Source organism: Podarcis erhardii (genome assembly GCF_964252035.2).
Source record: "Podarcis erhardii genome assembly, chromosome: 4".
NCBI lineage: Eukaryota > Metazoa > Chordata > Lepidosauria > Squamata > Lacertidae > Podarcis > Podarcis erhardii.
In genome coordinates, this window is record NC_138508.1 from 84,610,672 (window position 1) to 84,623,029 (window position 12,358).

Consider the following 12,358-nt stretch of genomic DNA (forward strand, 5'->3'; position numbering starts at 1 on the left):
CAAACTGCTCCACTTGGCATGGTATGGCTAGGCTACCCATTTCATGCAATCCAGTAAAGAATTGTCTGGTAACATATTTGTTTTGGAAAAAATACCACATATAAAAGCAGATGTGTGAGATACAGTGCTTTTTTTAGACAGTAAAAAACAGATTTATTTATTTCCGTTATCTCTGAACATTAACTATATATAGACAAAACCAAATAGAACATATTTTATAATACAATGAAGTTACAAAAACACACAGTTGTTTTTGCCAGTGCTTTAGCACAGAGCTGATTACTTATACTCTTATAAGTATTATTAATCCAAGGGTTATTAATCCATCCTATACCGAGTACAGAGGCTATTTGGAATTGGCCGATTGCTTCTGTCGCTCTTCAATGATTTCTTTGATCCAAGACAAAACCTGCCTGTTTATTTCCATCGAGATGTCGTCTGAATTTCGTCCGCTCGCTGCCATGCTGTGGTTTGCTTTTTCAACCCAATGGATTTTCTTGGACGCTTGCATTTTGACTGCAACGCCATCCAGCAGTTGCTATTGAAACAAATGGAGGGACAAAATAGATCAGAAAGACGTATCTAACTCTTAAAGAGTTCATTTCCCACAGAAGCCAGCATTACTCGGGTGAGGCAGTCAATAACTGTCGGCATGGCACAGGAATATCTTTTGTCCATGTTGACTTCGCATGGTTCTCTAAGCAGAGCATCACGTGGGATGCAAGGGGGGGGGGAATTGTGGCGCTGAATAGTGCTAGCAAGATTATTAAAGAGCGCTGCCCTTAACTTCATGCACACACACTTTAGTGGGTAAGATAGATTAATTTTTTTCTAGAAAATCTGCCTTGCTCTGGGAAAATATACAAAGCTCATTGCTATGACCTGCAGTAGAAAAGATGTAAAAGCATATACTATGTAAACAAAAGTTCTAAAATGAAGTATGATTTGCTTTTGATACAAACTGGGCAATTCCAAAGGGGAAAATGTGTTTTTTTATGGGTTTGACTTATTTGTTAGTACTGACTAAGAAATAAATAACTAAGTGTGGAAAAAGGGAGAGGTGAAGCTTCTGTTAAAGCAGGGGTCAGCAAACTTTTTCAGAGGGGGCCAGTCCACTGTCCCTCAGACCTTGTGGGGGGCCGGACTAGATTTTGAAGAAAAAAAGTGAACAAATTCATATGCCCCACAAATAACCCAGAGATGCATTTTAAATAAAGGTAAAGGTAAAGGTACCCCTGCCCGTACGGGCCAGTCTTGCCAGACTCTAGGGTTGTGCGCTCATCTCACTCTATAGGCCGGGAGCCAGCGCTGTCCGCAGACACTTCTGGGTCACGTGGCCAGTGTGACAAGCTGCATCTGGCGAGCCAGCGCAGCACACGGAACACTGTTTACCTTCCCGCTGGTAAGCGGTCCCTATTTATCTACTTGCACCCGGGGGTGCTTTCGAACTGCTAGGTTGGCAGGCGCTGGGACTGAACGGCGGGAGCGCAACCTGCTGCGGGGATTCGAACCGCCGACCTTTTGATCGGCAAGTCCTAGGCGCTGAGGTTTTACCAACAGCGCCACCCGCGTCCCATGCATTTTAAATAAAAGGACACAATTCTACTCATGTGAAAACACACTGATTCCTGGACCGTCCATGGGCCGGATTTAGAAGGCGATTGGGCGGCATCCAGCCCCCAGGCCTTAGTTTGCCTACCCATGTGTTAAAAGAAACCAAAGCTTCTCACCTGCCATTAATTTGAACGTGGCAACCCAGCAAGACAAACCTCTAGAAGCTCCTTTCATTACCATGTTAGAAAACATGGGCTTATCTCATCGGTATTGCACATTTTAAGCAAGAGTGTTATTTGCTCCCCTTTCCAGCGCATCCAGGTACTCACTTTATCACACATCTCATCTGTATCTCCAGACACAAATAGCACAGGGGACTTAATGGACAATAAATCTTCATCCCGAAGTTTAGAGTGAAGCTTTGGTCGATGCAGCGGGTAAGACAAGCATATCAGACCTTGAATGAAGCTGTCCTTATCTTGGTCGGCTTGTCGCATTACAGAAGCGGCAGCGCGCGAGCCCATTGAACGGCCTACATCCCATTAAGAATCAAGGGGGGGGGGAATACATTATTTTTTGTGATTCGAGCTACGCATTCTGTATAACAACGATTTTCAAGGACTTCTAATCCTCCGTATTTCTCTGCTGAAAGCACTCAAAACTGGGGAACCTGCTACAGTTGGTGCACATTATCTAGGGATTAATTTACATGGAGGCAACATGAACTTTTGCAGCTACCTCAATGCTGCTGGAGGAAATAGGCTTAAATCACAGCCAAGAAGCTGTCAAGCTTCGTAACAGTTTTAGGAAAAGTTCTGTTGGATCAGGTCAATTCCAGCTCTGACCAATTGGATGCCTTTAAGCAGGGGGAGAGAGAGGACAGACCATTCTGTCTGGCAAGCTGAAATACTTGTGCAGGTGAAAAGTGCAACACTGAATTCCTTATCAAATAGGTAGTTAGTGAATCGATGCATGGAGTTCCATAATTAAAGGTTTGGATCATAAAAGTAGAGTTGGAAGGGACCCTGAGGATCATCTAGACCAACCCCCTGCAAAGCAGGAATCTCAACTAGATTACACATGACAGATGGCCTTCCAATCTCTGCTTCAAAACCTCCAAAGAAGGAGAGGCCACCACCTCACCCAGTTCTTCCTGATGTTTAGTCAGAATCTCCTTTCTTGTAACTTGAATCCATTGGTTTGGTTCCTAGCCTCATTTGGAGGCAAAATCAACTGTTTATGTTGGCCTTTGACTCTTTAGGGTGAGGACAAAGGTCTGTGTTGTTCGGAAATGCTAAGCAGAAATACAGTGGTACCTCAGGTTAAGAACTTAATTTGTTCTGGAGGTCCGTTCTTAACCTGAAACCGTTCTTAACCTGAGGTACCACTTTAGCTAATAGGGCCTCCCGCTGCCGCCACACAATTTCTGTTCTCATCCTGAGGTAAAGTTCTTAACCTGAGGTACTATTTCTGGGTTAGCGGAGTCTGTAACCTGAAATGTCTGTAACCTGAAGTGTCTGTAACCCGAGGTCCCACTGTAGCTTAAATCCATATCTTTAAAATATACATATGCAGTCAACAACAACAAAAACCTGGTATGTGAAATGCCTGCCTCATTCAAAAATATTTGTCAGCACCCTGTTTCGCAGGAGGAAAATAAGAAGCCATGTTACATATATACGCCAGCAAATTTTCTTACCTCCAAGAAAAATGCCAGAAAGTGTGTAGTTGCCTGATGATCTTAAATATTCCTTTTTAAAAAAGGTTAGCGATTAATATTTTTTGGATAATCAATAAAAACATCTAGAAAGTAACTTGCTAAAAGATGCACCCAGAACAGGAATTGCTTTCGATACACTCAGTTTCTTACATAGTGAAAAATAAAGAAACCACATGAAAAAGACCCACGTCTACATACATATAAATTTTATATTATGAAGTCTACATGTTGATTGGAGTAAGCTACATATGGGCGATCTAGTTTAGATTGCAATCCGATACACATTTATTCAGAAACCCAAATGAGCTAAATGGGGCTTAATCCTGGATAAAGAAGTAAAGGATTACAACATTTTAGGGTACATGAATTAGCACAATGTTTCATTCCCCTTGAACTAAAAAGCAAACTTGGTCTTTCATACCACAACAGCTTTATATGCTTTAGTTCTATAGATGATATTGAGGCTTTTGCAGGTAAATCGCAGACGCAGAAATCCATGAGAGGCCAGGTAGTTTGCCAAAGATACAAGGTGAGAGAAATTCATATCACCAGATGCTCCGTGAGTGAGAATCACGGCATATGGCAGCTTCTTCTCAGGGATGGAGAAAACTGCGTCTAGATATTTGCTTCCAAATGGTATTTTCACACTGGTCTAGAAAGAAAAACACTGAAATCAGCGAATATGTCTTCCGCACGCATGCATAAAACACAGTGCATCAGACTAGCTGCCATGTTGGTCCTGTCCTTTGACACAGGACACTCCAAAAGGAAATGGAAATTGTTCTTGTGATGAAGGGCATTTCCAGATTCTCACAATTTTCAAGTCACATCCAGTCACATACTGGCAAATTCGGGTTGCACAATTATAGTTGATTGCTCAATAACCCCGCTTCCTAAAAAATTCAGACTTTTTGCTGTAAGGAAAGTGGTGGGGAACCACACTGGAAAGTGTGGAATGACACTTGCTGTGAGGCGCTGCCATCTATCTAAACAAATCAAAATGAATGCTCATTACATAGCCAATGTCAGATAATCTCCCTGTAAAACAAATCAGGATAAATCATCAATAAACAAGTCATCTGGAGGCATCCTGAGAGACATAAGAAGATACAGTTTTCTCTGTTCTTGTCAACGACCTAATTCAACATCTCCAAAGCCAAGTCACATTAATTATTCGGTTGCTTTAATTTTCCTGTGTGTGAAAAATAAAATGCTGGTTTGTTTGGAAGTGTTCAAACAATGTTTAAACTATCCATATAATTAACAATGTAGAGCTGGACTTGTAAACACCAAGTAAAATGTTTTTACAAAACTTTTTTTTTTCCTTTTTAGTAAAAGGTATAGACTAACATGGGCACACATGAAAAGTGGGGGTTTGTGTGTGTGTGTGTACTAGTGGCTTCTGTGAATTTATTAAGCTTGTTAAGGATTAGAATAGGAGCTTTAAAATCAAAACTGTATACAAAGCAAAGATAAACTTGTGGCGACATACCTCTGAACGGTCACCCATTTTCCTGTTGCGATCTCGCAAGTTTGTGTCTCAGAACGCTTGACTGCAAGTCACTGTAATAAAATTAACCAAACCTAAGTGGATGCCACCCAGCAACTCAACATGCACAACCATAGGAGTACGGTCTATTGCCTGCTATGGGCAGGTAAAAACCCCCTTACTGGACATCCCACAGCCTCTGGTATTCAAAGATATACAGTGGAACCTTGGGTTACATATGCTTCAGGTTACATACACTTCAGGTTACAAACTCCGCTTACCCAAATATGGTGCTTCAGGTTAAGAACTTTGCTTCAGGATAAGAACATAAATCGTGGTCCGGCGGTGCGGCAGCAGCAGGAGGCCCCATTAGCTAAAGAGGTGCCTCGGGTTAAGAACAGTTTCAGGTTAAGAACGGACCTCCGGAATGAATTAAGTACTTAACCCGAGGTACCACTGTACTGCCAGACATATTTGACTCCTACAGAACTTCCTTCCAGTTTTGTACACAGCTGCACAAACTACTCAAGGTCCATGGAGGTTAAACTACAGTGGTACCTCAGTTTAAGAACTTAATTCGTTCTGGAGGTCCGTTCTTAACCTGAAACTGTTCTTAACCTGAAGCACCACTTTAGCTAATGGGGCCTCCCGCTGCTGCTGAGCCAATGGAGCACAATTTCTGTTCTCATCCTGAAGCAAAGTTCTTAATCCGAGGTACTATTTCTGGGTTAGCGGAGTCTGTAACCTGAAGTGTCTGTAACCTGAAGCATATGTAACCCGAGGTACCACTGTAATGCCTTCCTCCTGCTCCATGTTAATAGACACACCCACCTACCCCGGGGCTTTCTCTTTGTGGAACAAAAAAAATCCGTCCAGACGTTTATCAAGATTTATCAGTTTCTAGGCCCAAAAAATTCAAAACAGGCAACCCAAATTACTAGTGCAACCAGACATGGGCAACTAAGCACACCTGCTCACCCTCTCAGTAGAAAAATATCTCAGTAGTAGCAAAGAGAAAGCACACTGACTTGTGATCGTTGGATGGCGGGCGGTAGATAAATTTAAAAAATAATAAAATACATAATAATAACTAAGGGGCATGAGGAACAAATTGGGGGGTGGGTTAGTTTTAAAGGGCAACAAACTTGACACTTACTTAGCTTGTTGCTATAGCTATCCCACAACAGAATCATAGAACTGGAAGGGACCACTTGGGTCACACAACCCCCTGCTTTAACCCACAAATCTGAGGTTAAGAGTATCATGCTTTAGTGGCCAAGCCATTCCTTGGTCCACAAGAAGAGTGAAGGAACTTCGCACTATTTGGGTTTTCTGCTTCAAGTATCAGGGACTGTGAAAGACAAGGAGAGCAGCCTTCTGGCTGCACATATTGTAGCCCCTATACACACATAGTTCTTTGCCTGCCTTTCTGTGCTCCCCGTTTCGAGATGTCCCCTTTGTATTAATGTATAGAATCATAGGATTTGGGGCTTGGAAGGGACCCCAAGGGTCATCCAGTCGAACCCCTTGCAATGCAGAAATCTCTCTGCTGAGGATAAGGCGTTTTGTCCAAACTGGCAAAAACTGCAAGCTGCAATAAAATGGTAAGTTTTGAAGGTGCAGCAAGACATTTCTTTTTCCGGGGGGGGGGCTGCAAAGGACCCCACCTGCGAGCTACGCACTCACAAAACCAGAAACGCTGCTGTAAGAGGGGCTACGACGCAGCGATAAAAGTGCCGGAACAAGCACAAAAGCTAAGCAGGACCCGGCGTGGTTTCACACTGGATGGGCGGGACTGCGTGTTTTGATTCCTGCATTGCACGGGGTTGGACTAGATCGCCCTCGGGATCCCTTCCAACTCTAGGATTCTAAGAGAGATTTCCCTTTCAAAAAAACAAAACCCCGATTCTTTCTTTCCCCTCCTTCTAAGGAAACTCCCACCCGGCGCTCCTGAGGCTGCAGCATCCCTTATGGCTCGTTTACTCGGGAGTAAGTCCCGCTGGATCCGGCAGGAGGAGAAACTTGCTCCCGAAGTCATGCGCGCCCGGGATCACGGCTCCTTCTTTCCCCTTCCCGCAAGAGTGGCAGCAATTGCGCGCTATGCAATTGCATGCTGGGAGATGTAGTCGCGCGCCGAAGTGAAAGTCCAGCCTGCGGCTCCTAATGCGGAGCGAGGAAGTCGAAGAAAAAGAGGGACGCGCCTACAATAACGCCTTGCCCCCCACACCCACCCACCCCGACGTACACCCGGTATCTTTAAGGCGCACACACACGCAGTCAAATGGAATCCTTTTTGTTGTTGTTGTTGTTTAGTTGTTAGTCGTGTCCGACTCTTCGTGACCCCCTGGACCAGAGCATGCCAGGCACTACTGTCTTCCACTGCCTCCCACAGTTTGGTCAGACTCATGTTTGTAGCTTCGAGAACACTGTCCAACCATCCCGTCCTCTGTCGTCCCCTTCTCCTTGTGCCCTCCATCTTTCCCAACATCAGGGTCTTTTCCAGGGAGTCTTCTCTTCTCATGAGGTGGCCAAAGTATTGGAGCCTCAGCTTCAGAATCTGTCCTTCCAGTGAGCACTCAGGGCTGATTTCCTTAAGAATGGATAGGTTTGATCTTCTTACAGTACATGGGACTCTCAAGAGTCTCCTCCAGCACCAGAATTCAAAAGCATCAATTCTTCCGCGATCAGCCTTCTTTCTGGTCCAGCTCTCACTTCCATACATCACTACTGGGAAAACCATGGCTTTAACTATACGGAACTTTGTCAGCAAGGTGATGTCTCTGCTTTTTAAGATGCTGTCTAGGTTTGTCATTGCTTTTCTCCCAAGAAGCATGCGCCTTTTAATTTTGTGACTGCTGTCACCATCTGCAGTGATCATGGAGCCCAAGAAAGTAAAATCTCTCACTGCCTCCATTTCTCCACCTTCTATTTGCCAGGAGGTGATGGGACCAGTGGGCCATGATCTTCATTTTTTGGATGTTGAGCTTCAAACCATATTTTGAATTATACCAAGAGCTAAAACAAAGAATTTACATCAGTAAGAGCAACAAACCCCTAATAAAAGCCCCTATGTTGTTGTTGTTCCTGTCCATCTGGCTGGGTTTCCCCAGCCACTTACAGCATATACAGTGATACCTTGTTTTAAGAACAGCCCTGTTTACGAACTACAGTGGTATCTCTGGATGCAAATGGGATCCGTTCCGGAGCCCCTTTCGCATCCCGAAGCGAATGCAACCAGCGTCTGCACGTGTTGCAATTTGCCGCTTCCGCGCATGCACATGACGTCATTTTGTGTGCAGGTGGCGAAACCCAGAAGTAACACACTCCATTACTTCTGGGGTGCCGCAGAGCGCAACCTGAAAACGCTCAACCTGAAGGACATTTAATCCGAAGTATGACTGTATTCGGTTTGCGAACTCCGAAAAACCGGAAGTAGTGTCCTGGTTTGCGAACTTTGCCTCAGCTTATGAATGGAAACCAAACAGTGGAAGGGCACCAGCAGTGGGAGGCCTCATTAGGGAAAGCACGCCTTGGTTTAAGAACGGTTTTGGTTTAAGAACGGACTTCCGGAACGGATTGAGTTCGTGAACCGAGGTATCGCTGTATAAAAACATAGTCAAACATCAAACTACAGTTCCCAGGATTCTTGGGCAGAGAAGGGCTTTGAACAAACCGTTGTGTGTGCTGTCTTTGTAACTAGCTTCACTTTCTGTTTTCAGAGCAAAAAACTGTTGAGAGAGAGACTTTATGGGAAAAAGTGGAATAAAGTGCACTGTTTGCAAGAAGACATCTGTGAATGCACTCTGTTGGGATTGCGAACCACCAGAGCCGTTCAATAAATGAAAGCTTTGGAAGCAACCACCGAGGGCTGAGAAATCGGGTGCAGATTGTGAGAGTGTAAATTCAGATTCTCCCTCCTCTCCTCTCCCCTCCCTTCCCACCAGGAATAATATTTAAGGCTGCATGCACGCTGGACATTTAGAACACATTGCCCTTCCATAGAGTAGACCCGGAACTGTAGTTCTATTTAGCGATAGATCAGAGCAAATGGGAATTGGGGAAACCCCAAATTGCTGGAGGTTTGGGAGGGCAGGAAAAAGGACAAGACAAAAGTGTGGATAATCCCTAAATTTGCTTCCTGTTCGCCACCCTGTGCTTATAAGGGAGCATATTACTCCCAAAGGGACGCGGGTGGTGCTGTGGGTTAAACCACAGAGCCTAGGACTTGCCAATCAGAAGGTTGCGGTTCGAATCCGGCGGTTCGAATCTCCGCGACGGGGTGAGCTCCCGTTGCTCGGTCCCTGCTCCTGCCCACCTAGCAGTTTGAAAGCATGTCAAAGTGCAAGTAGATAAATAGGTACCACTCCGGTGGGAAGGTAAATGGCATTTCCGTGCACTGCTCTGGTTCGCCAGAAGCGGCTTTGTCATGCTGACCACATGACCCAGAAGCTGTACGCCGGCTCCCTCACCCCATAAAGCGAGATGAGCTCCGCAACCCCAGAGTCGCCCATGACTGGACCTAACGGTCAGGGGTCCCTTTACCTTTATTACTCACAAAGTGAAGGGTGGATTTTATTGTCATCTAAGAACTGCTTTCTGATGGTGTGCCAAAAAATATCTAAGTTTTTTAAAAAACCTAATTCCACACCAGCAACCTTTATAATTTTATGGGTTTAGGAGATAAACAATTATTTGCAGGGATAGCAAAGATTTCTGTGTTTGCTATTTATAGATCTAAGACCTGCAAACAGCACGTGCAAAGGAGTCAGTGCAGGTACTATTAAATGCAGAGTTTCTGAGCAGACACTTCAGGAAGTTTCCTTTGTCAACATTTAAAAGTCAATAGGCCTGCTGACCAGGCTGCTATTTTGGGCTGTGTTCACCAGTTGGAAATCTGCTTGCATCATGGTTTAATGCCTGCTGGGAAATAAATGTGCCAAAGATCTTCGTGTCAACTGACTTCACACTAGTGGAATTTGTTAAGACCAAAAGTCAAAATCCACAAGCCCTGTGATAAGCTCATCCAAGAGATCGACTTGGCTATGTGTATCTTCTAGACATTCCTTTCTAAATTAGACAGGGCAGAGAAGTATCAAAGAGAGACCGCTTGCCAAGTTAAAAATAATTATTAGGAAAACATAACACAGGGTAAAAGGCCTGAACCTAGTCAGGAACTGCTTTCTTCAGATTCAACAAAGAAGTTGTTTTGGAATCAAAAGGGCAAAGGAATGCCTCCATCTAGTTAAGATGAGTAGCCAATAAAATTACTGCTGTTATAAGGCAATCTTTCATTGCTTTGATGAAGTTCTGAGTAAGGGATGGAAGGGCTTCTCAATTATCTCAGTTTCTCCACTTGCCACATTGAATTCAGCTTTCTACATTTCTACTGCAATTTGCTATTTTTAAAATGAAAATTATTGAGCATTTAGCACAAATTTATCCCAATGAACACATTTTTGTATGCAGTTTGGATTAATGTACACATTTTTACAAGCAATTTACCCTAATATAATGCATTTGTATACATTATTTTCACTAACCTTATTCATTTTTATACGCATCTCCCCCTAATGTAGACATTTTAAAAATTTTGCTTGAAGGATTGCTTTGCAAAATTTGAATAAGTTCAGATAGGGAAGGATGGCTGTATTGTTTCAGAAAATGCACATTTAATATATTTTCCTTTAAATGCAAAGTGTATTGAATTCTTAACCCTATCCAAAGCTCTGAGCAGTGGTTCAAAAGTTATTAAGATTCTCTTGCCCCCCCCCCCTGAAGTCTACGGGACCCCACTCACAACTAACCCCACAGTGACAAACACACCCACCCACACCTTGCTCCACACCGAACCTCCACACACACCCCAAAGTGAAACACCCACACAACCTGCCCCACACAAACAGCCCTTTCACAACACTGCATCATCTACTGATTCAAACTCGCGCACACTAACCCACACTGAAACCCCATGCACACTCCACTAAACCCCCACTACCAACCCCATCCTGCCCTGCAACCCCTATCCACACTGCAGCAAAACACCTTGATCCATACTGAAACCCTCACATGCACACTGAAAGACACACACATACACACACCTTGGTCTAATGGATGGAACTAGGAACCTTGAAACAGCGGGAGCAGTCTTGCTGCAAGAAAATCCTGTTTGTTTCTTTTTCACATTTTAGGATGTGTGAGCGTCTATGCTGTAGGGGAAAACCCTTGCATTTTTCAAAGCCTGCACTGGGTACCCGAACTGATAGATCCCAGATGATGTGGCCTACAGTTCCCATCAGTTTCCGCCATCAGAAACTATGGCACATGTAGCCCGAAATTTACATTCGCTGTACAATCCAGTGCAAGCTTTGTATACAAACGTCCTATATTGCGTTTCCTCCCTCCGAGGGGGAAAGCGAGGAACAGTGATCTTGCATCTTCTTTAGCTTTAGTTATTATTGAGCATCTGCCCATCAGCAATCTGACAGTCCTAAGTTTTAGACCTCTTGTAGAAGGATGGAATAGGAACGTTAGCAAATCTCTTTCTCCTCCTTGTATTGCATCACCTCTCAGTGCAGCCCCTAGAAACCTTAAGCAGAATGCACACCATCTATTTTGATCACAGATGTGTGTAGACTGCCTCCAGTTATATTTAGTTCAGATCATTATAAAATTCCCAAAGAGGTTCCAGGATGTAGTCATAGAATAATATGCATTCTCATCTTAAGGAATACAAATAGAGGGGGGAAACAGAGATGAAGGCAGTAGAATCATCCAGCTTCTTCTTCTTCTTCTTCTTCTTCTTCTTCTTCTTCTTCTTCTTCTTCTTCCTCTTCCTCTTCCTCTTCCTCTTCCTCTTCCTCTTCTGCTGCTTCTGCTGCTTCTGCTGCTTCTGCTGCTTCTTCTGGTTCTTTCTAAAGAGTAAAGTGAAATAAAGACTAAAGTTAGTCTTGCTGAGAAAAAAGAATCACACCCGAAGACATGTACACTAAAGGTGAAATCTGAAGGAGTTGTGTCCGATTCTTCATTGTGTTGTATACAATATATGATGCCATCACTCCTGAGTTCCCCTCTCTGGTAAAGGTAAAGGGACCCCTGACCATTAGGTCCAGTCGTGGCCAACTCTGGGGTTGTGGCGCTCATCTCGCTTTATTGGCTGAGAGAGCCGGCGTACAGCTTCCGGGTCATGTGGCCAACATGACTAAGCCGCTTCTGGCAAACCAGAGCAGCGCACGGAAATGCCGTTTACCTTCCTGCCAGAGCAGTACCGATTTATCTACTTGCACTTTGACATGCTTTCGAACTGCTAGGTTGGCAGGAGCAGGGACCGAGCAACGGGAGCTCACCCTGTCGCAGGGATTCGAACCACCAACCTTCTGATTGGCAAGTCCCAGGCCATGTGGTTTAACCCACAGCGCGACCCGCGTCCCTAGCGTTGGTATGCTTAGGCAGTGCTATTTTTCTAGGGGGGAAAGGTGCCAGAATGGTACCTATTTATCTACTTGCACTTTGACGTGCTTTCGAACTGCTAGGTTGGCAGGAGCAGGCACCGAGCAACGGGAGCTCACTCCGTTGCGGGGATTCGAACTGCCGACCTT

The 12,358-nt window shown here is 44.3% G+C and overlaps 1 protein-coding gene across 8 annotated transcripts in view; it reads right to left on the reverse strand.

Annotated features, from left to right (window-relative positions):
* Nucleotides 1-76: 76 nt before the first annotated feature.
* The window catches only part of TEX30 (testis expressed 30), a 40,078-nt gene continuing 27,796 nt past the window's right edge, over nucleotides 77-12,358 (reverse strand). The window contains exons 2-7 of one of the 8 annotated variants that reach the window (XM_081858359.1): nucleotides 11,327-11,559; nucleotides 4,767-4,837; nucleotides 3,696-3,926; nucleotides 3,254-3,305; nucleotides 1,884-2,086; nucleotides 77-538 (exon numbers count right to left, since the gene is read on the reverse strand). In XM_081858359.1, the coding sequence (XP_081714485.1) occupies nucleotides 347-538; nucleotides 1,884-2,086; nucleotides 3,254-3,305; nucleotides 3,696-3,926; nucleotides 4,767-4,784 (696 nt within the window). In that variant the 5' untranslated portion in view covers nucleotides 4,785-4,837; nucleotides 11,327-11,559 and the 3' untranslated portion in view covers nucleotides 77-346. Of the gene's footprint in view, nucleotides 539-1,883; nucleotides 2,087-3,253; nucleotides 3,306-3,695; nucleotides 3,927-4,766; nucleotides 4,838-5,733; nucleotides 5,892-6,704; nucleotides 6,884-11,326; nucleotides 11,569-12,358 lie in introns of those variants that run through there. The other 7 variants (XM_081858354.1, XM_081858353.1, XM_081858357.1 and 4 more) reach the window with 7 other exon arrangements.